At 52.1% G+C, this 21,628-nt stretch overlaps 2 protein-coding genes across 3 annotated transcripts in view; both read right to left on the bottom strand.

The window, feature by feature from the left end:
- Positions 1-21,628, bottom strand: part of ABAT (4-aminobutyrate aminotransferase) — a 383,605-nt gene that overhangs the window by 278,281 nt on the left and 83,696 nt on the right. The window lies entirely within an intron of this gene.
- Positions 1,925-21,614, bottom strand: PMM2 (phosphomannomutase 2). Of its 2 annotated transcripts, XM_036931773.2 has the most exons (8): positions 21,457-21,614; positions 17,065-17,176; positions 15,897-15,973; positions 15,143-15,234; positions 12,263-12,362; positions 12,062-12,137; positions 10,703-10,818; positions 1,925-3,418 (listed from the first exon to the last, which is right to left on the bottom strand). In XM_036931773.2, the coding sequence occupies exons 1-8, from the start codon at positions 21,520-21,522 to the stop codon at positions 3,317-3,319; spliced, it is 741 nt and encodes a 246-aa protein (XP_036787668.2). In that variant the 5' UTR covers positions 21,523-21,614; the 3' UTR covers positions 1,925-3,316. The 2 variants fall into 2 exon arrangements, with proteins under 2 accessions (XP_036787668.2, XP_057343575.1); XM_057487592.1 differs by lacking the exon at positions 10,703-10,818.

Below are 21,628 nucleotides of genomic sequence, written 5' to 3' on the forward strand. Positions count from 1 at the left end.
GAGCTATTCCTTCAGGCCAGCAGGTAAGGCGTCTCCCCTAGAAGAGGCTGACACAGTCATTCTGCTGTGAGTCAGGTTTTTTGGGGGGAGGAATAAGAAAACGGGACCATCCCTTTTTCCTTAATCCTCATTCCCAAGCGTAGGAAAGCTTAGCAGTAGAATGTGGCTTCCTGACGACAGGAGATGCCGGTCAGTTGTGGAGGATGCCCTGTCAGTGGGGGGAAGCCTCTGAGCTTGGGCAGTGAGTGGGAGGGGGGCAGGCGGCCGAGGAGCAGGGCGGGGTGTGTGGAAGCCCAGTGGGCTGGGGTGGTGGCGGGGGAGGGGACAGCGGCAGGGCTACCGTGGGGGGGACTTAGTGTCCGGCTGCGCAGGGCTTGCCTGGCCAGTGTTCGCCAGGGGAGGTAGCTAATGATTTTTGGTGCAGAGACAAATGTTTTTATTGTAATATGTTAATTTGCAAAGTGTATTAGGAAAAAGTAATAAGCAGCCCAGCCCATTGAAACTGTTTAGGGAGAGGCCACAGGCATTCAGCTCGAGATTTGTCCCTGTGCTACTCTAAGTGCATGTCACACAGGTGGTAGGAGGGCGGGCTTGGCAAAACCGGGTAGTGCCAGGAGCCAGAAACCGCAGTCCGGGTGCTGTGGAGGTGGAGAGGGGGAAGGGAGCGGTGAGGCTGGTGGCCAGGGAGGTGGCCTCAGGGGCCTGGCGGGGGCCAGGAGCTCTGGGGTGAGGGTGGGGGAGAGCAGGACGCAGTGCCCAGTGCCCGGGGAGGAAGCGGTTCAAGGCCACCTCGCACATAGGCCCAACCGCTCTGCTGCCCTCTGCACCCCACCCAGAGGCTGGAAAGACCTTCCAGAGCCGAGCACACGCAGAGCCTTCACGAGGGCCTGCCCGGTGGCCTCTCCCTCGGGTGGCCACCCTGCGTGCCCCCCGCCGGCCTGTCCTGTGGTCTCCCCCCCCCAAGTGGCCTTGAGCCCAGGGCCCAACACCTGGTCCCGGGTACTGCTGGGGGGCAGGGCTTGCTTGCTCAATGGCCCAGGCTGGCTTGGAGTAACCTCTGTGCCACCCTGTTATGCAACATTATGCTACACTATGCTGTGTTTGGATTTCCTGTCAGGGTGTCCTGCAAACCCCTCAGAGTTGAGGGGAGCACCTGCCCTGAAGGGCTCCCGGGGTGAGCTTAGGAAGAGCTCACTGTTCGGGGTCTTCACTGAAGTTACACAGGCTGTAGGGGCCGCAGCCCGGCTGACAGATGAGGCAGCGGGCCGAGGCAGCGCATCCTAAGTCACACAGCAGGTCCGCAGCTGGGCTAGGACGGGTCTGGCCGCCCTGCTGCTGTCTGCCAACCACAGAACCTGCGCTGTGGGCACGTGAGGCACCACCGACACCATGCACGCACACCTGTCACTTTACCTCTCTTTGCGACCCCACACAGGGCCGGGCTGGGGGCCCCTGGGGGTCATGGGAGGGATGGGACGAATGGGGGACAAGCAGGTGGAGGGTCGGGGAAGCCCACGCTGTTGGAGGTGGGAGGCAGGCTGAGGAAATTGTGCCGGTGCCCGGGGAGGGGTGGGGAGGGTGCGAGGGCCCAGGGGCCTGGGGGCTTCTGGAGGCCCGCCCAGCCTGATGGGCCCCGTGCAATGCTGGGGAAAGGGCAGAGAGACCCTTTCTGGTTACAGAGGAGGTTGGGCCAAGTTTGAGGAACTCAGTCTTGCTTAGATAGGATGGATAAGGAAGCTTCCAGGGAATCGGCAGCCCTGCCCAGTGGGCAGCAAAGCCTGGAAGGCAGGCCACGCAGTCGAGAAATGCGCCCCCACCCTACCTGTAGGGGCCAAGAGCTTAGGTTTCATTCTAGAATCTGAGCTGGGCTCATCTTCTGCTTTACTCATAATAATCAAAGGAAAAAGTTATCGGAGAACTAGTGAACAGTAAAATCACTTTATTTGCTATTTTCCATTCTGAACGGTTATTACATTGTCATTTGTAAAATTCAAGATGGAAAGATGCCGCTGGATGGCTGTGTCCTGGGGACCACTGAGGAAGGTCCGGCCTGTGTGGTGGGGGCGGGAGAGGGGCAGCCTCCCCAGCCTGAGCAGAGCTGAGAGCAGCCCGGGAGGCCCGTGGGAGGCAGGTTCGGAAGGAGCCGGCTCCCTCTGCTGAAGGCACCTGGTGGGGCAGAAGGCTGCGCCGCAGAGCACGGAGCCCAGCTGCTCACCACGTACAGACCCTGAGAAGGGACCTGTGAGCCGTCTGCTTGGAGAGCTTCTCTGCCATGTTCAGGCGAGGGCCTGGAGGTGCCGTCCAGTTTCACAAGGAACCGGCAGAACAAGGACGGGAAGGAGGGTCACGGTCCCAATCCCGGCTGCCCCTACCCCTCAGGCCAGCTGGGGCGAGGGCCTGTGTGGACGCCTTTATTCATTACAAGGTCTGCAGAGACGCTGTAGCTCCTGGCCCGTCAATCATCCGGGCTCCGTCCTGATCCCTGACAGTCCTGAGGGCGGCCTGGGGAAGCCTGGCCAGGCCCGGTGAGAAGGTTCCTCCGGCACAGTGACGCCCTGTCTCTGAGCCTGGGCGGCGACCCAGCAGCCAGGTAAGGGCCGTCTGCTGATTCTCCGCAGGGACTGCGGTTCCTCTTTGCTCCCATCTCGATGGTCAGAGAAGCAGCTGGGCTGTAGTGAGCAGAGCCAACCGTACAGGCCGGCAGAGGTGCAGACTCCGGGGGGTCAGGTGTCACCGGCCAGCCATCTGTCCGCGGGCCATAGTGACGTCTGCGACTCACGGACGGGAAGTGAGGCTGGAATACAGGTTAGAACAGCGTGCATGTGGTCCGAGCTTAACACGGCCTGGCCACAGTGCCCGCGGTTCCCGAGCCCCCACCAGCCGACGCTCGGGCAGGAGCCTCATTTCAGGACGTGTTTTGAAAACCTCTGTCCTGGGTTGGATTGGTGTACATGTCCTGTCCTAGTCACCAAACCCCACATTCAGTTTTGACACAGGTCCACATGTTAGTTTTTCATGAAGAGGGAAGGTCCGGGCACATCTGTTCTTTCTGTGCCATTCTAGAATGGCGGGGAAGTTTCCAAAAACACGTTGCTGTGACCCTACACCACGGGCGTCTGAGACTCTCCTGCTGGAGGCACCCCTCTGAGCCACTCTCCCTCGGCTGCTCCTGGCACTGGAGTGGGGGCCGGAGGACCCCTTCCCTGCCGAGCAGACAGGGAGGCATCGGGTGTGGAGGGAGGGAGCTCGGGTCTGGCCAGCGGGGACCCCTCCAGGCCTGGCAGGAGGTTTGCTCCCCTCCCACAGGGAAGGGGTGTCACGAGAAGAGCTCTTCACAGATCCTGCGCGTGTCCTCGGGTGCCGCCACGGTGTAGCCCACGGTCCTCGGGTCCGTGAAGATCTCGTGGTCGTTGCCGCCCTGCAAAGACATGAAGCGAGTGTGTGCACAGCCTGTTTATGCTGGGCTGTTACCCGGGGCTGCAGCCACAAGGAACCTGCTGCCTCCGTTCTCAGTTTCCCGAAGAGGACCGTGAGCACAGTCACTGCTAAGAAAGGGCTTATCACCGCGACTGCAATTTAGCTCAGCACATGTAATTACACCCAGGAAGGAAACCACGTTCTTGTGAGGATATATCTGTGGCTCACTTTTCTCTAATGCCAGCAGAGCAGGTGACAGAAAGCTCACTGCCATTGATTTAACCATGCTGACTCTTCTAGCAAGTCACAAGGGAGCGCGGGAGGGCAGGCTGACAGCAGCCGGCCGACTACCAAGCACCTGACCTGTGGCGGGTGTGGCAGAGGAACTGGGTTCATTTAAGTTTGAGCAGCCCAGGTGGCCCAGGTTTGGACCCCAATCCGACCACTGACGGTGCATGCGGGAACCTGTGCCTGCAGACTGGGGACAGTGCTGTGGCCCATCAGCCACCACGGCCTTCCAGGTGTCTTCACACCGAACTTCTGGTGTGCCTCCCAGGGTGGAGGGCAAGGCTGCCCCCACAGGGACACACGTCTGGGGGACCTGGCGTGCTGGGGGGCCCTCTAATCATGCGTCTCAGGTGAATGAACCAGGCTTCTTGCTGATGCTCCGACCCTGAGCCTGCAGGAGAGCTTCTGCTTTCTTCTCACGGCATCTCCTCATAACTCTGGATAAGTAGACTTAGCAAAACCCTGAGCAAATCAATTAGTTTATAACAGGATGAAAATAACTGCAGAGAAAACATAGTTTTCTCATAGAGATTTTGTAGGAAAATCTGACATCTTATTAAAGGAGCGATTGACACTGAAATTCCTGCTGTCATTTTTCTGAGAAGAATAACCCACCGAGGGAGGTGAAGTTCAGGACTTGAGGGCTATGCCCAGCCCAGGGTGTGCTGGGTAGTCATGCTGGGAGGCCATGAACTTGGAGCCCCTTAGGGAATGTATGTTTCCAGCCCTGACTCAGGAACCTGCTGGGCCTAGAGTGGGCCTCACACGTGTTTGGCACTGTAAGGAGCCCCGAGGCTCACGGCCAGCACGCGACCCACACAAGCAAAAGTGAAAACAGTTCAGGTTTCTTAAAATTCTTATGATTAAAAATAAATCCGATTTCTCTTAGGAATGCTGTGGTAGGTGAAAATAACCATAAAGACCCTAACAAGAAATTTGCACCGTCCAGCAAGACCAAACATCTGGGACCCGTTTCCCTTCCTCATCACTTACTGACCCAGGAGGGAAGTTAGTGCTCCCGTGTTAGCTGGACGCTCACAGCATCTGGCACCTGCCGGCGTGGTTTGGGGGCAGGAGAGAGAGCAGCAAGACAAACCCAAGTTGGGGCTTCCTTTCCCCTGCGGGGTGGGAAGCAGTGCAGAGCAGGGGTGAGAACGAGGGGCCTTTGCAGAGAGCTGAAGGAAGTGAGGGGCTGGAGAGGGAGGGCCAAGCTCCAGAAGCGAGGACTTGGGGTTTATGTGATGCCCAACCTGGGGACGCACTCAGATCCACCTTAAAACAGGATCTTTCTGCAAATGGATGGGGGACGTGAAAGCAGCGGTGGAAGCAGTTAGGAGGCTCCTTTGGCAGCCAGGACGCTGCCTCAAGGACGGAAGCCAGAGTCCCCAGGGAGCGGGGAGAGTGACCTTTGAGGCAAAAAGGTTTACAGCGGCCATGCCTGCCCCCCTCTGGAGGATGTCACACACAGGGACCTCATGCGGCGTGCATCTCCCATGAGTCTGCTGTGGGGAAGAGGGTGGTGTGCTGTCTGCACTGGGCTGTTAACTCAGAAGTCACAAGAAGCCAGGGAGGGGGGACGCCTGCGCGGGCCTGGGGCTGGCTCTCGGGGTCCCCCCTCAGTGCTGCTTTCAGAGGGAGCAGGCTGGCAGGAGTGGCTTCTCTCCCCCTGGGACTCGGGGCTGGTGAGGTTGGGGAGGGCTCCTTCCTGGGGTTGCACAGAGCTTGTGCCCCAGTCGTGGGGTCAGAGGCCGAACAGGAACACCGCGCTAGTGAGGTGCCCTCCTCCGGAACAGTAAAGCTTCAGAGAACCGGAAATTTCAAATGCTGGATTTGCATATGCGCCAAAGGTTACTAGATTCCGGCTGGGGAAGCTTAGGACCTCGGCCCTGCCCACTCCAAAACAACGCCTGTTTCCTGAGAGAAGACGGAGGGAAGGGGAGAGGGACCCATGAAGGGGCACATCCTGGGTACTGTGCACCCGACGGGCTGAAGGAGAGGGCACGGCCCCGTGCAAACAGTCCGTTAACATTCAGATCCCCACGAGGCCAGGGTCTGAGGGTGAAACGGGAGACCAGAGACAGTGTTGGCCACACTGAGCCCTGGGGCGGGGTGTGGGGGTCCTCCTCAGCACGTCACCCCACTTCTGCACTGGCTGCTGCCTGGCTGGAGGGTCCAGTGGCGGCTGACGATTCCGGCCTTGGAGCCAGAGAGGAGAGTGCACGCCGAGCGCGCCCGGCCTGTGCACCCTGCGAGCCGGGAAGCAGGGCGGGCCCTTGGACTTCAGGGGTCTCTGCTGCGTGAACACCCACCCGTGGCCCAGACGCTCTCCAGCATTGAGTCAAGACTGTTGCCGCTTGTCTGGGACATTTGCTGGGGTCAGTTTAACAGGCACTCATCAGATTTCTTGGTACTACAGTACGAAGACCGGTGAGACCAAGGCTCGGTGTGTGGAGCCGTGGTTCTCCTCTGGCTGCAGGAGTGTTAGAAATACCGCAGTAAAGCCAGGAAGGAATAACAGACAGTGGGGCTCGAGGCCCAGGGCACACCAGAGCGCCTGGGCAACCGGCAGGTGCTGGGACGTGCTAGTGTCCTCGGGCTGCCAGGCCACAGGACCCGGCCCAGGACTCAAGTGCACTCTAGTCCCCGACTGTGCACGTGGTTGCTTCTCAATGTGTAGCAATTCGCTGGATTGAAAATAATCACAAACAACTTCAGGATATTTGAAAATGTATGCCCATAGATAACTGTGACTTTTTCCTAGAAAGTAGCAGAGTTCTTAAAAGAAAAAAAGGCCGGCCGGAGTTTTGAAAACAATCAGGTGATTCCCCTACGCCCCCTGACTGTGATCCAGTACCAAGAATCTAGGGGTGTGGTGGAAAGTGAGGGGCCTGGCACGCCAATCTCCTGGAGTGACCCCCCGGGTCTGCTGATGGCGTTCCGTGCCTCCATAAGGAGCTGTGTGAGGGGCCTGGCACCAAAGTGCATACAGGAGATGCCCTGGGGTGGGCATCAGCAGCCAGGCCAGGGGACTCCCAGAAGGTGGCCCCACCCCAGGGGCCTGCAGCCCGCCTCCCTGAACGCAGAGAAGGGGGCAGAAAACGCTCCCTCCCTGGGGCTCCTCCGGCCACCGTCCTGGCCTCAGGACCAGTGAGGCCATGGATTCTGGTGTTCAGAAGGAAGGCGGGCCAGCCGGGACCCCAGCAAACGCCTGTAGCCCGTGGCTCCCCTGCCCAGCAGCCAGGCTGAGAACCTAACCTGGTCCAGTCTCCTCCAGTCAGTCAGCCCCTCTGGGGGCAAGGGACCACTCTCACCACAGCACCTAAGCCTGCCGCTAGCCGCACAAGGCCTGGGTCTCAGATCCTGCCACAGAAACAGGTGAGCAGCAAGAGAGGGCTGCCGACAGGGCCCAGTCGGCGTCCTCAGGAGTCCCGAGGGCTGGAGGCGCCAGGCGTGGGGACCGCGTCCAGCTCACCGCCCAAGGCCGGCTCCTGCCTGCCTGACTAGTGCAGCTCGTCGCTGCTGCGGGCCTGTCTCTAGGAGCGATCTCAGCGCCAGGTGCGCCTCTGCACAACTTCCCCTGAAGCAGCAGCCTCTGGTGCCCCCGCCGCCACGCCCAGACTGCAGGACAGACAGACATGTGCGGTCAGAGCCGGGCAGTGGGACACAGATTGGGGTCTTGGTTTCAAAGCCCACAGCCTCTTCCCACCATGTTGACAGGCCCCCTTTTAAGCTTATTTTAAAGGCAGACCTTCCTTTTTAACATTTGTGGGGAATTAAAGGTTACCCGCTTTAACGTGAGAGGGCTTCTCAGCGTCTGGAAGGTGCCTGGGGGGCAGGCTCTCACACCGGCCCCGTAGCTGCCCTTCCGGAGCCCGCCTCCCACGGAGATGGCAAGCGTCCGGCTCAGGGTCTGACACTAGGGGAGTGCTTGGAAATTTGCCTCCTGCCTTTTTGCAGGTTGATATTTTTTACAATGTGTTTTCCAATAAAGAGCATATTCTCGCAGTTCAAAATTTAAAAACAGGATACTATCACTATCCTGGTGCTAAGTCTCACTCCCTGCCTGGTCCCCATCCCGACAGCAACTCTGGAATCATTTTCTGGGTGTCCTTTCAGATTCCCTTTACACATTTACAAGAGACAGTTTCTCCCTCTTCAGGCAAAAATGTAGCCCGTCACTTACACTGTTCTGCGCTTTACCTCTCACAACAAAAAGTCCAGAGCTCGGCCCGCTCGGGCTCTGCTGCTGCAGCAGCCTGGCATTCTGCTGTGCAGACGGGCACGGTTTATTTACGCAGTCTCCTCCTGTAGGAGGGCAGGTTGTGTCCAGTCCTGTCCCCCACAGCCTTCCTCACACCACTGAGAGAACACTGAGAGCTCAACTACCCCAATGGGGTTGCTGGGTCAGAAACCAGCCGGTGGTTGTTGATGTTCATCAAGTGTCAGAATGTTTTCATAGTGCAACTGCTTAAGACCCAGTATGTTTTTTACAAAAAGCCCTGAACAAGCAGAAGCTGTCTTGCCTGGAAATGCAGAAAGCCTGGGGTGACGGGGCCAGTGCAGCCCGGAAAGCCACACACAGCAGGGCCCTGGGCCGTCCCTTTCCACACAGCGCATCAAGGCGCTCCAGGCCCAGGGCCTTTGAGCTCAACTCAGAGGTGGGTTTCCACAGACCACGGGTGTTGTGGCTGATGGGAAGGATGGGGTTTCCAGGACAAAGGCCCTGAGACGAGGCTCTGGCATACCCTCTGGGATCCTGTCAGAGGCTCTGTTGTTGGAGGGGAGCGGCCGCAGGCAGGCGTCTAGCCTGGGGTGCTTGGCAAGGACATGGCTTTGTACCCACAGCTCTTAGCTCAGGGGCTGCCTCCCTGGAAGCCAGCAAAAGCACTCGTCTTCATAGAAAGAAAGAAAACAGCTTTCAAGATGTCAATCACTGACACAGAAAACAAGTTTAAAGCTAGTATTTAGATTGCTTTGTGCCTGAGGTTTCAAGAACTGATATGCTGTTTAAATGTTTACGTGGCTGGACTGTTGATTCCCGTTTCCAGGAAACCATGGACAAGGATCAGAGAGAGGAGGGCAAAGAACGACCCAGGGTTCCTTACACCGGCCAGCCCACAGCCCCAGGCCTCTACTGGCAAGCGGGTAAATAAACACTGCCCACAGGGCAGGACGGTACAGTCATGAGAAATCCTGTCTCCAGAGAATAGTTGCCAGTGTGGGGGGGATAAAATACATTAAGGGAAAAAAACCAGAAGAGAACAGTGACCACGCAGGGGTCCCCTTCGGGACCATACGCGGGCAGAGGGAAAAGGCCGTGATCACAGACGACTGCACTTCCCTTGTCATACTTGTCTGGTTTCCTACAGTGACTGTGTATCAGTTAAAAACCACGGGGAGGAAAACTTCCATTAAATAGTGTCCGCATTTAAAAAAGTAGTGAAGATTAAAAATTAAAAAGAACTGATGTGTGGCAATGCAGTGGTGAGACAGAACCGAAAACCCTCTAACTCCCAAACGAATAATTCCCCAAAGCAGCCATTTCCTGATGTTCCCCAGAACCACGTTCCTCTCCGCAGAGCCCTAACCGAGGCTTCAGATGGCTATTCACCTACAGCAAGATGGCACCGTCAGGAAACACGTGCGTCGGCCTGCCGGAGAAGCTCTCTTCCCAGCCTGTCGGGAAGGGCAGCAGGCTGGAAGGACTGAGCTTCTGGCTGTTCCTGAGGCCCCGGGTGTGATTTCATTAGCTTGCTTTTCCTAAAGACAGCAGCACGTGACTGTTTTCAAAGCCTGCATCCGAAGCACTTCACTAAAAAGGATGTGGTTTTAAGCCATCTCTCTCCTCCATTAAGAACAGGGCTGCAGGACACACTTCCTGAAGATGGCATGTTCGTTTGGGAACTAGAACACTCTCTTCCCCGCCCCGATGGAGAGACAGCGCAGTCCATCGTCTTATTTCCAGTCTTCCAACGGCCGACTGGAAAGCATACTCACTAAGAGCAGGCAGCCTATCAGTTTATTCTGGTGCCACCAGCTCTGTCCTTTGCTGTGAGACTGTAGGCAGGCCACTTAACCTTTTTGAGTCCCAGTTTTACCGTTTTGAAAGGAACTCGAGACTATACTATCCAGAAGTCCCTTTCCTGCTGGAAGATGGGTCCACCCCAGACAGACCTTAGCAGAGTAGCAAGTTTTCTGGAGTGGACCAGAGATTGCAGGGACGGGCAGCCCACAGATGCGGCACTTAGGATGCATGCACAGGGTGCAGGATGGCCACAGAGCCCGCAGCGGGACCTCTGGTGGCAAGCTAACAGCTACCCTTGTGCGGCACCGAGAGGGAGTCAGAGGGGCAGAGGGTGAGAGGAATTTAGAGGGAGATGGCCTCCTTGGGGACGCCCCCCGTCCCGAGCACAGCCCTGGGGAAGACCTCCCACGCATGTCTCCTGCTGGCGCTGCCTCCACATTCCGTTCCAGTTTAGTCAGTCCTGGACTTGGGATTTCCCACAGCCCCTTGGGACAGCTCCCCGGACCCTGTGTGTGTGATGCCCGGGACTGACCCCCCTCCCTCCCCATGTCCCTCTCCCGAATTTCAGACCTGTGAGGTTCCCTGTCCTCCTACCATTTAGGATCCTAGCGTCCAACTTACAATGAATGCCCCTGGGAAAAAATACAGCAAAAAATAATATAAAAGTGGCATGGGCTTTGAAATGCAGAAAGGATTGGGCAGCTGCACAGGGACAGGAGTTCCGGATGGTACCCGACGTGGGCAATATTTAACTCAGGAGGCAACTGAAAGGTTTGGTTCTTGCCTCCACCAGAGCATCTGGCACCCAGCCCGGGCTGGCGGGAGGCTCAGCGCAGGCCTCTGCTGGGACAGAGGCCACCACTCACTTCGAGCTGGGCCGGCGGGGAGAGTGAGGGTGGGGGATGCCCGCTTGTCCAACCCCGCTCCGGTCCAGACTGAACAATGAAACTGCAAAAGCACTTGCACACTTACTGGCATGGTCTTGTCTCCAAAGAAATAAATGGTCTTAAAGCCGTCATTTTCCACATGTCCCAGGCAATACCGCTTGTCCCATCCATCAGGAAAGACATCAAAGCTGATCTGGCCTCCTGCCAAGCAGGGGGGGGAAATGCAGAAGCTGAAGGAGACAAGGAGGCTAACGACAGGTCACCGAAAATAGGTGTGATTTACTCTCGTCCGCAGCTGGACCGCCAAAGTGGAATTGTGGCGCCCTTGTTTGTTACACTACTTAGGGAGGGGTTCTAGAAATTAATCCCACTGGCTTTTTTCCAGCATTACTGCACCTAAAATCTGAAGATGAGACATGCAGCACCACCTCAGAATGAGAAATGCGTTTGCATTTCAGTGCTCCGCCAAGCGAGTGGGTTTAAATGCAGTGCTAACAGCTTCAGGCAGTGTGCTCATGGGAGCTGGACCTGCTCCCAGTGGGGAATGCCCGGAAGCGGGCTGCATGCCGCTCATCTTGCAGGAAAAATGAAGACTGCGCGGAGGTGATTTGCAGGCAGCTTGTATGGGCAACAAACACCCTTCAGAGCTTTGTCAGAACGATGTTCCTCTCAGTCCGCGAGCACTAGAAAAACTGCCCATTCCCCCAGTGTGCAGAACCCCTCTGCCTTCCAGTTTCCTCTGACCATAGACTTATCAGCACCAGTAAAAAGAGAGGCCTTTTGGGAACGGTTCGCAGTGCTGATGGGAGAAGTGTGCTTAAAGCACCCAATGGGCATATTCTACCAAAGCAAGACTCTGAGACTACAGAGCTGCAGGAAGAGACCCGCCTCAGCCACCGGAAGCGTCTGCACAGTATCTGTCACGGTAAATAAAAGCTTTGTCAACTCAGACAAGTCCCTTTCCTTTCCAGGGCCTTGGTTTCTTGATTTGTAAGACCATCCCAACTGCCTTCTAAGGTCCTTGCTGTTCAAACATTGTATGATTCCAGAACATACCCAGTCTAATTTACCTAGAGGTGCCCGTCCCGTCTCTCCCACTGAGTTCGTTAACGGGCTTGTCCGGAGGTGTCAGGATAAGGTCTTACTCTTCATTAGGGAAGATGCTCTTACTTTTGACAAGGAGAAGTGCTGGGAGAAGGATCCTGCTGGGTGAGAATTTAGGACCAAACCCTGGAAGTCATTTCCCGACTGGGCAAGTCTCTGCCAGGACTGACCACACAGGGGGGTCCGCTCCTGAGACCTCTCCGTGGACGGGTGGGCTGCTCCCGAGGTCCTCTCACCCACCTTGAAACTGAGCACCGTCTAATTTCAAGAGCTCAACGGTCCATAACAAACTCCTGGCAAACAGTTATCAAAGCTTGAAACCCAGGTGAATATACGATACCTATGGAAAACGTGAGGCCTTTTCCTGCAAACTCTTTCTGCAGATCCGCCACAAATTTCTTTCTTATATTTTCCTTCTGGGAAAAAAAGCAGAAAGATACCAATTGTCTACTGCACCACAGTTTAGAAAGCACACCTTAACTACTGGCCACAAAATTGTGGGTTTGATCTTTGTAACCCAGGATATTTCAGGAAGACTTACTTTATCAAGTTCATAGAACTCAATGCGTTCTTCCTGGCTGCAGCTTCTTCCGACGGGGGACACGTTCAACATCCCATTCCGGAATTCGATAAAGGTGCCCCTGGAGAGGAAAAGGGGGGGGACAGATATCATGGGGATACATTATTCATTTGGGCAACATTATGGATGGATAAACAGGCTAAGAAGTCAGGCAATTCCCAACGGCAGAGGCTAGCACGACCAACGTTCCCCTGCGCCGGGCTGGGCCATACGGCAGCCGAGAGCCACATGCGGCTAATGTGAATTGAGATTAGATTCCAAAGATTCAGTAGGAGGAAGAAATGTAATCATCATTAATAATGTTTTATATCAACTATATGTTAAGATGATTATATTCTGGATATGCTGGGTTAAATAGAACATTATTACAATCAATTTCACCCATTCCTTTCTTCTTTTTCCCACATGGCTACAAAAAACTTAAAATTGCGCAGGAGGCTCATACTATTTCTGCTGTACAGTGACTCTCCTGGGCAGAGAATCGTGTAGGTAATAAAGAATGATGAAAATGATTATCAGCTCTTCAAGTTCCCCAGGGAGTTTAAAAATATATGCCCCAGACCTCTTGAACACACTGATTGCAAAGCTCCACAGGAAAAGGGTCTGAGAATCACCTGGTGAGCCCCAGGAATATCTGAGGAAACAGAAGTCCTGCAGAGGCCGACTGCCCCACAGCTGAGTTGGTCACAGAAAATGAGAACAGCTGGACACTTGTTCAGTTCTTATAAAGATCTGTTCCTCAAGAAAACACTATTTCCCCATCACAGTTCCAGTTTGAGTCTCAAAAGAATTTCTTAAAAACTCAAATTTACTTGTAAGCTCTTTATTCTGACAAGTGCAATTCAAGTGTTTTGTGACAGACCCTGTGCTCTGCAGTGTCTTCCAGTTCCAAACACTGATGCCTGTGAACCTCTGGAACATTTTCCCTGGACCCTTTCGGCTATTTTAATCACATGGCCCCCACCCATCTCCAGGCACCAGCCATTTGTAAACACTCAGAGGACACTGTGTGCCTCTGGACGCCTCTCTGAGCCTTGGAAAGGGGCTCACGGCACCTCCTCTGGTTACCTCTGCAGGGTCTTGCCAACAATGAATGTAGCAGTTTGTGTAAAAGTACTTTGTAAACTAGGGAGCAATGCATACTCCCTAGTTTACAAAAACAGCAAAATCTCAGTGACACAACAACACATGTGCACCTGAGATGTTCCCTCCGAAACCCTGTCTGGGATGTCCTGGAGTTGACGCAGGGCTGGCCCTGCGCCTTCTGTGTGTACACTGGGGTGAGGGGAACTGCTGGTTATTCCCAGGGCGACCCAGGGCATTGGGTCCTCCATGGTCAGAAAGAGCTCAATTCCTTTTCCCTAATTCAAGGTCACATGATCACTTTAGTCCCAAGAGAGGGAGGCAGATGGATTTCAGAACCCCCTTCTGTTCACAAACACCAGAATTAAGGTGAATCAAGGTGGTTTATCAACATGGACTATCTGAAGTCTTACTGCACCTGCCTGACCCATGTGAGGCATAGTCAGTACTGACGGGAAACGCGGGCAAACACTGCCCACAGTGGGTCTCAGGTCTGCTCCGGAATACACCCATATCTCATGCTAACCTGAACTACAGCTCTGCCTGGCGGAACCCCTCACTGGCTGATAACCTCTTTGAGGACAGGACTATGTCTTCTCCTTTTCCACTCCTCCCTCGATGCACTGCCCACAGTAGACCGACTGACCTGGGGTCACTGTCACGTTTGCCTATGGAGCATCTCTAACATACACAGAAGAAAGCAGAACAGAGTAACAGAGCCCTGTGGGCCATCACCCGGCTGCAACAAAGATCGATTCTGGGCCTGGCCTGTGCCATCGACTCCCTTTCCCTGAGCAGACCTGAGAAGGGAAGCCCCTTGCCTGAGTGGAGGTGCTGAGAAGGGGCACTTGTTTCATGAATTCGGAGAATCTGAGCAGCCTGGGAAGTGTAGCATGTCCTGAAATTCAATCGCCATTTAAAAAAATCTCTCTCCCCCTGATCATTAAGGTGCCACACATTAAGTGCAGAAAACTGGGGAGAAAATGAAAAGTATTTCAAAGAGACCACCTGTAACCCCACCAACAAAGAGCCACTGTTAGCATACGGGTCCATTTCCTGCCCGTCTTTGAACTATGGTCATGTAACATTTTTTGCTTCTTAGAAAACTTTATTCAGTTTGTTGACTTGTTACAGTTAAATATTGCTGTGGCTATTGGAAATTCATTTTGCCAGTGGTTATACTGCCAGCCTGGGGGCTCAATTCTGTTTAGTTTGGCATGTAACTTTTTATTACCTAAAAATGGGAACTGAGATGATATCAGTATCCAGAGCAAGAAGCAAGTCCCCACATCAAATGCCAAAAGAGGTCAGAAAAATGAGCAGTGGCTTGGGCAGCCTGGGGAGCGGGGGGCGGGACGGTGCTCCTCAGCCGGCCGACTGCTGGCATGCGGGACTGGGCATCCTGTTGCGGCATCCTCAGATACTTACAAACGTGAAATTAAGACTTCTGAACCATGGGCCGGCCAAACATGGCTGTGGCGGTGTGGGCTGGGGGCCTCCAGTGTGAGACTCCCGGGTTTGGGGTTTACATTGCTTTTTCTGCATTGCATTTCACAGGCCTTTCCCCTGACCTGCAGCCTCTGAAGGCATCCAGGTCCCCACCTCCATCACGCACGTTATCAGTCCCCCACTGTGGGCTTGCGGGACGTTTGCGGAGATTCCTCCTTGAGCACTGGGCTTTGGACGTCAATCAGCACCACCCACCAGAGGACGCAGCCCCACGTTCCAGGGGCGTCTCTTAGATAAAAGCAAACTTACCTCTTCTTCGGGAGTTTAATTTTCGCAATGTAGCTCAGACAGTAGTTGATTAAGTCTTGGATGAGGGCCTCGCCCAGGTAACCCTGAATATTCTAGATGAAGAAAACCATGGAGTTACTTGGTTCAGCAGAAGGCATTTTTGAATGGCTTTATAGCAAACTCAGCCACTCCTGGCCCAGGGTCACTAGGCTGAAGCGGCAGGAGGGTACACGCCCCACTGCCTTTTCCCGTCTTCCCCTTTATACTCTGGTTGAAAACATTAGGCAAACCAGAAAGGGCTTTACTCAAAGCATTTCCTGCCTCATTACTCAGGACTTTTGTGTTTATTATCTTTCAGATGCTTCAAGGAAGGCCCACAGAAGTAGTTTATCGCGACTGCTTTTATTCCACTGATAGAAAATGCGTTTGTTCCACTTGGGCTTTCTCTTGGGTCTGAATAGGATGACCTTACCACTAGTAAGAGCTACACAGCACCTCTTAAATGTACTTGTCATGAGACAGCCTGCCCTGGTCTCTGCGATCATCAGAGAAATAGCAGGTTAACTATCTTTAAAAAACAATTACAAAAATTAAGTGAACAAATTGGAGTCACATGACTCAGCATTCAAAATGCAAAAAAGAATACAGGATGAAGATTCATTTGCACCCCTGTCCCTCAGCTCCCAGATATGCCACCCCAGCAGCATTCAATGTCGACTACCTTTGTAGAAAATATTTTATTAGTATATACAGTAGTTTGCAGTCAAGGACCTACCTGCTTACACAAGAATTTTCCATCTTTGTATGCTACCAAGCCATTTTCTGGAAACACATAATCGTATTTTTCAATCACTACAACCAAAACAAAAGAAAACTTAGGATGCAATGAATTGAAACCCGTGTTTTATTTCTTAATGCTTATCATTGATAAAACTGCTGAACTCCAGTACAGACCATAAAAAAAACATCTCGTCTTAGTAGACTGGGAGAGTGGGGAAAAGCTCCTTAAAAGTTTTTTTAAAAAGGCTCTCAATTAGATTTAGAAGATGACGACTAGGCTGGAGACTGGGTAATGGGTCATTTCACATCTCTGCCTTCAGCCTCTCTCTGTGAAGGGAGACACACAGTGAATCCACATCGCCACCAGGGCATCGGTGAGAAGGCGCAGACCTCCAGGCCCCGCGCTCAGGCTTTCTGAATCTGCACCCCCAGGGCCAGGGTGGAAGTGCATCTAGAGCAGTGGTTCTCCAATGGGATGGTTCTGCCCCCTAGAGGACAGGGGGTAATGCCGCTCTGGGGGGGGGGGCGCCATGCCATCAAGTGGGTACGGGTATAATAATGAACGGTCCTAGTCGTGGAGACATGTAACTACACGGTTTCCAATACTCTGTAGAAAGTGCTACACCAGCAGGGCTGTGCACTAAAACCTCTTGATTCCCAGGCCCAGCTGACCTACTGAGTCAGAACCTCCAGGGAAGGGGCCAGTGAGCACCTCCAGCTTTCTGGGGTACTGTGCTGGAGATTCTGGTTCAGGAGGTGGGGGAGAAAGCCTGGGTGAAACTCTGTGTTCGGGCCCCAGACCCAGAGGGCACCTCAGCACCGGGGTGCGAAGGACAGTCAGGAGATGGGGCCGAGCTGAGCCCCCAGGGGTAGTGGACGGCGACAACAGGAGGTATTCCACGCAGGCTCCGACACTCACCTTCCAGGTGAATCTACCCACGCAGCTGAGTACCAAGGCCTCCAACAGCAACTCCAGAAATTTATTTATAAGAATAAAAACAGGGAACATACAGAGAAAACATTTCCTTTAACAAGGAAGCTGGAGGCCTGCCACATGGGGATGAGGGCTCGGGGCTGCCTATGATTCCTAAAGGCTACAGGTCTCAATATCCTCATAAAAGGTTAATCTTTTACCACAATGTAACCAGCAATGCAGAGTTTACCATCATGTCCCAGTTGCTCCTGTACTTTCTCAAAGTCCGACCCGCCTACTACTCCGATTTTGATCCTCCGCCTCAGTTTTTGTAGAAAGCCATCCATTTCTTTGGTAATTTTCTACATTCCAAAAGGAAAACATAACAGTCATGAGCCATTAAGTAATCAGGAGGCTAACAGGGCAAGAATAATACCACCCTTACCGCATACACACCAGTTCAATTTCTAGGCCTGTTAGGTCAGCGCCAGTATTTTAGTTGTGATCTGAGATGTCAACTTTCTACCAGAACAAATCTGTTCCATTTTACTTATTTTTACCTAGGTTAACACATAAGTCACTTATTAACAGACGTGTACTCTGCCAGCTATTTTTCTATGCATTTATATACTTGCCTCTCTCTGTTTATGTAAATAGGTTACTTTTCGGAAGACAAGTAGACTCATCTATTCCCCGTCCTGAGCAGTGACTTGCTTTTTCAGCACTAAGCTAAGGTGATCTTTCCACGCGAATGCACACAGACCTGGGGCATTCCTTTCAAACGCTATACTCTAGGGATTTAAGTTGTTGATTTTAAAACAAAATAACGTAATGACATTAAAGAGGAAGTTCAGAACTGATTGATTACTTACACAAAACCAAAAGAAGTGTTAAGAGTACGATCACCAGATATGTTTAGTTTGTCCCAAAAAGAAAGCTATCTATAAACAGTGGTTTCAACAGTATAATTTTTTTTTTGTATCATTAATCTACAATTACATGAGGAATATTATGTTTACTAGGCTCCCCCCTCCACCAAGTCCCCCCCACATACCCCATTACAGTCACTGTCCATCAGCGTAGTAAGATGCTACAGAATCACTACTTGTCTTCTCTGTGTTGTACAACCCTCCCCGTGCTCCCCGCCACAAGCATAATTTTATGCTAGTTAAATTTCCAAACTGTGTGCTGAATTAAAAAAGAAATTATAAACTAAGATGAAAAGGTATCCCTGTATTCAGACAAATCACAACACTAAAAAGTTTTATTCATTACTTTTAGCAATCTTAATTGTACACTTAGACGGACCATCTTTACAAATAAGGTTACCAGGAATTAGAAACAAAAAACCCACCTAACATCAGTACATAAACATCTAGCGTTCACTCTCCTTTCCCTTAGAAAAAAATGTCGAGCGTAATATATACTCCAGCGGTGTGGTTAATAAAGGGCTTATGACCAAGTGCAGTCTTATCTACATCGCCCAGTGGAGTAGCGACTTGGGAGGCAAAATCTGCAACTGGACAGGTGGCCTCTGTGACTCAGTGCTGGTGGACAGGAGTCTCAGAGTCCCCCGAGGGGTTCACTCAGATCTGCCATCAGAATGGGAGGAAGTGGGAAGACTTCTTTGATTGGAAAATATTAAAAATGCTACACCACCAACAACCACAGCAGTATTTCCATCTTCAAAAAGCCTACGGGTACAACTGATTTCCCTTACCCCGTGTGCACGCGGATGAGCTAAGTGGTATTGCGGTCGGCCACCAGGCTGCTCTGCAGTGTGAATGGGTCGCAGAAGGTGCCTTTGCACCTCCAAGTGGCAGCAAATATTTTTTGACAGGAAATACGACCCAGCTGCTTGGGACCACAAAAGAGCATCTAAACTACATCCCACCGCAGGAGAGCTCTTTAGAGCAAAAGAGCCACGGAGCAATATTACTATGTTGTTCTTAACTCTTTTGAGCTGGTAATTGTAAGGGATTCTTCATAAATTGCTCCAGGCAAAAGAAAACACAGAGAAAGATCAAAAAGCTTGAAATTAAGGTGAAAAAAATGTCAAAAATTCTCCTTCTGAAAAAATTAAAACAATTATAAAAGGACTTTTGAGAACAATTAAGGAACACTGACGGGAGTGGAGGGTGTCGGCAACACAGGAGCCGTGGGCTAGAAGCAGCCTGCCTCCTATTTGCATCCAGGTGACTGGCGCTCAGACTTGCCCACTCCCTTAGGTAGTACCTGTGGCTTCCACAACAGTGTCGAGAAGTTGTGGCAGAGACCACATGGCCTGGGAAGCTCCAATTATTATACAACATAATTAATTATTTATTATATAATAAATCATTATGTGTTATCTGGCCTTGGACTAGCATATTAAATCACATTAGGGAATTGGTAATAATTGTCTTAGGTGTGATGATGATACATGGTTACAACAGATATGCTTGACCTCCTGAGATGCAGGCTCAAATACTTAGGGGTGAAGTACCACAATGACTGCAGCTTAGCAAAGATTTTAAAAAAGCAAAAAGTAGAGAGAAAGTTAATGTCTTCACTGTTGAATTTCAGTGGGGGGGATACGGCTGTTCTGTGTACTATTTTTTCAGTGATTCTGTATGTCTGAAATTTTTCATGCTTCAAGTTGGAAAACTATCCACCCAGGATTATGTCCCCCTTCCTTTTGCAGGCTTTTAAGTTTCAACTGTTTTTAGACAGAATGGCATTTCTTAGGAAAATACTCGGCGCGAGAAAAACTGCACTAATGCGAACTGTGCAAAACTCTGGGGTCCATTCTAATTAGGTTTTACCTGTTTGGGTCATATCCTGCTTCAGCAGCTGCAAGAAAAGATAACCTGTTCTTCTGCTTCCAGATTGTATTGTGCTTATCAGTGTTTGAAAATGCATACGTATGAGGAAGGGAAAGGTTGTAAAATAAATGGATCTCTTCCTAAAATATTTTTATTTTTTACCTACCGTACTTGGCACACAGAAATAATTTGCTTTTAAATTACACATTGCTTCTGAGTGCTACAGTTATTTATGTTCACTGCGAGGAGTATCGCATTTCAAATGTTTTAAGGGAATACACTGTGGGTTGCCCGGTTTCTTTGCTGTTTCAAACTTCATGCTTAAAAGTATATGCTTACACTTCCACCTTAGAGCAGTGGCAGATTACGGCACTTAGCAAGAAACAATGCCCTGTGGTCCAGAGACTTGTACCAGATCTGGTGTGCGAAATTGAGATGATCATGGTTTCACTGAGTCTCTGTTTCCTTATGTTTAAAAGGGTTGTAACAACTATCCAACCGGAGATAAAAGAGGGAGAAAGGTTGAGAGGGTCCAATGATAATATCGTGTAAAAAAGCTTGGCATGTAAACCCTATACCACTACAGCCAATGGGCCAGTAGGGCGGCTGTTTGTTTTGTAAAAAATACATAAAGTTTTACTGGAACACGGCCATGCTGTGTCTGCATATGGTCTATGACTGCTTCTGCATGAAAGTTGAGTACTTATTACAGACTATATGGTTGATAAAGACAAAAGTTTTTGCTATCTCGCCCTTTACAAACAATGAATCACCGATATCGGCTCCAGACCACTATCGGCTTTTAACAATCAAGTGTTAATCACAGAATCTGAGCCAGAGAGTCTTGGGAGAACTTGCAGTTGAGTATCATCACTAGATACATGGAACCTGCGGCTCAGAAAGGCAAAATATGCCCCTAAGGGCACACACAATTAATGTAAGAACTCTGGGGCACACCACTGCTCCCATTTGGCCAAAACTAAGGGGCTGGGCACAGAAACTGAAGATAGCTAAGCCATTTATCAGCACCCAGTCTTAAATTTGAATGGCTGATGTTTAGTGATCAATCTGTGCCAGGGGCGGGGCACAATGAGCATCACAAATGTTGATCTTAACTGAAAGCCATCCGTGCATGCAGCAAAATCTGGAAGCGGGAAGCAAGTTGCCAGAAGTCCAAGAAGGCCGTCAGCATGCAGCCTTGACAGTCTAGGGCTCCTCCGTCACCCCAGTCCATTGCACGGGCTGGAAAAGGGGGTAGTGGCAGCCGCTAATATTTATTGAATATTATTCAATACAGGCTACCGTATGCAAGGTATTTGACTTCACTCGATCCTCACAAACACCATATTCAACAAGGGATGCCTCATTTAAAGCCATAAATGCTGAACCTCTGAGGTTAACTGACTTGCTCAAGGTCACAGAGCTGTTAACGCGTAAAGGTGAGACCCTACCAGGTCCCTTGACCTGGAAATCTATGTTTCTCGTATCACAAGGCATGGATCCTAGTTGACAGGTGTGAGGAGGGCATACAGCTGGTAAGGGGGCTGAGCTGGGGTTCAAATCAAGGCTTGGGGCGAGAGTCCAGGACTGGGTTTTTCCAACCCAGAGCAGGTTTCTTGCTCCCCAGTTTTTCGGCCCCGCCCCATCTCTCCGTGCACACCGAGGTCTTGAAATGCTGGTTGGGGCTTCCGTCTCATCCATCCAGGAACCCAGAATAAAGTTCAGCCCCACCAGAGGAGGCAGGGGTGCTCGACGCCCACCCAGCGCGGTCGGCGCCACATCAGGGAGCAGCCGCACGCTCCGCACCGGCTGCCGCCAGCCCGCCGGGCGCCACCTACCTGCCGCGGGGCCGTTAGGGTCCCGTCCACGTCGAAGAGGCAGAGCGCTGGGCCGGGCGCCGCCATGTCCCGAGGTCCCGTCCGCACCCGACAGGACTCGTGGCACGGGGAACTCTGCCCGGAACTTCCCGGTCCCGCCCCCGAGCCGCAGCGCCTGCCTGGAAGAGAAGAG

This window comes from Manis pentadactyla, chromosome 10 (genome assembly GCF_030020395.1).
Source record: "Manis pentadactyla isolate mManPen7 chromosome 10, mManPen7.hap1, whole genome shotgun sequence".
NCBI lineage: Eukaryota > Metazoa > Chordata > Mammalia > Pholidota > Manidae > Manis > Manis pentadactyla.

Excerpts from the sequence above, each read along its gene's own strand:
- PMM2 (XM_036931773.2), bottom strand. The coding sequence starts at position 21,522 with ATGGCGGCGCCCGGCCCAGCGCTCTGCCTCTTCGACGTGGACGGGACC. Across the intron at positions 17,177-21,456 it reads CCCTAACGGCCCCGCGGCAG|AAAATTACCAAAGAAATGGA; the intron begins GTAGGTGGCGCC and ends TTTGGAATGTAG. Across the intron at positions 10,819-12,061 it reads AGGCCTCACGTTTTCCATAG|GAGGCCAGATCAGCTTTGAT; the intron begins GTATCGTATATT and ends CCTGCTTGGCAG.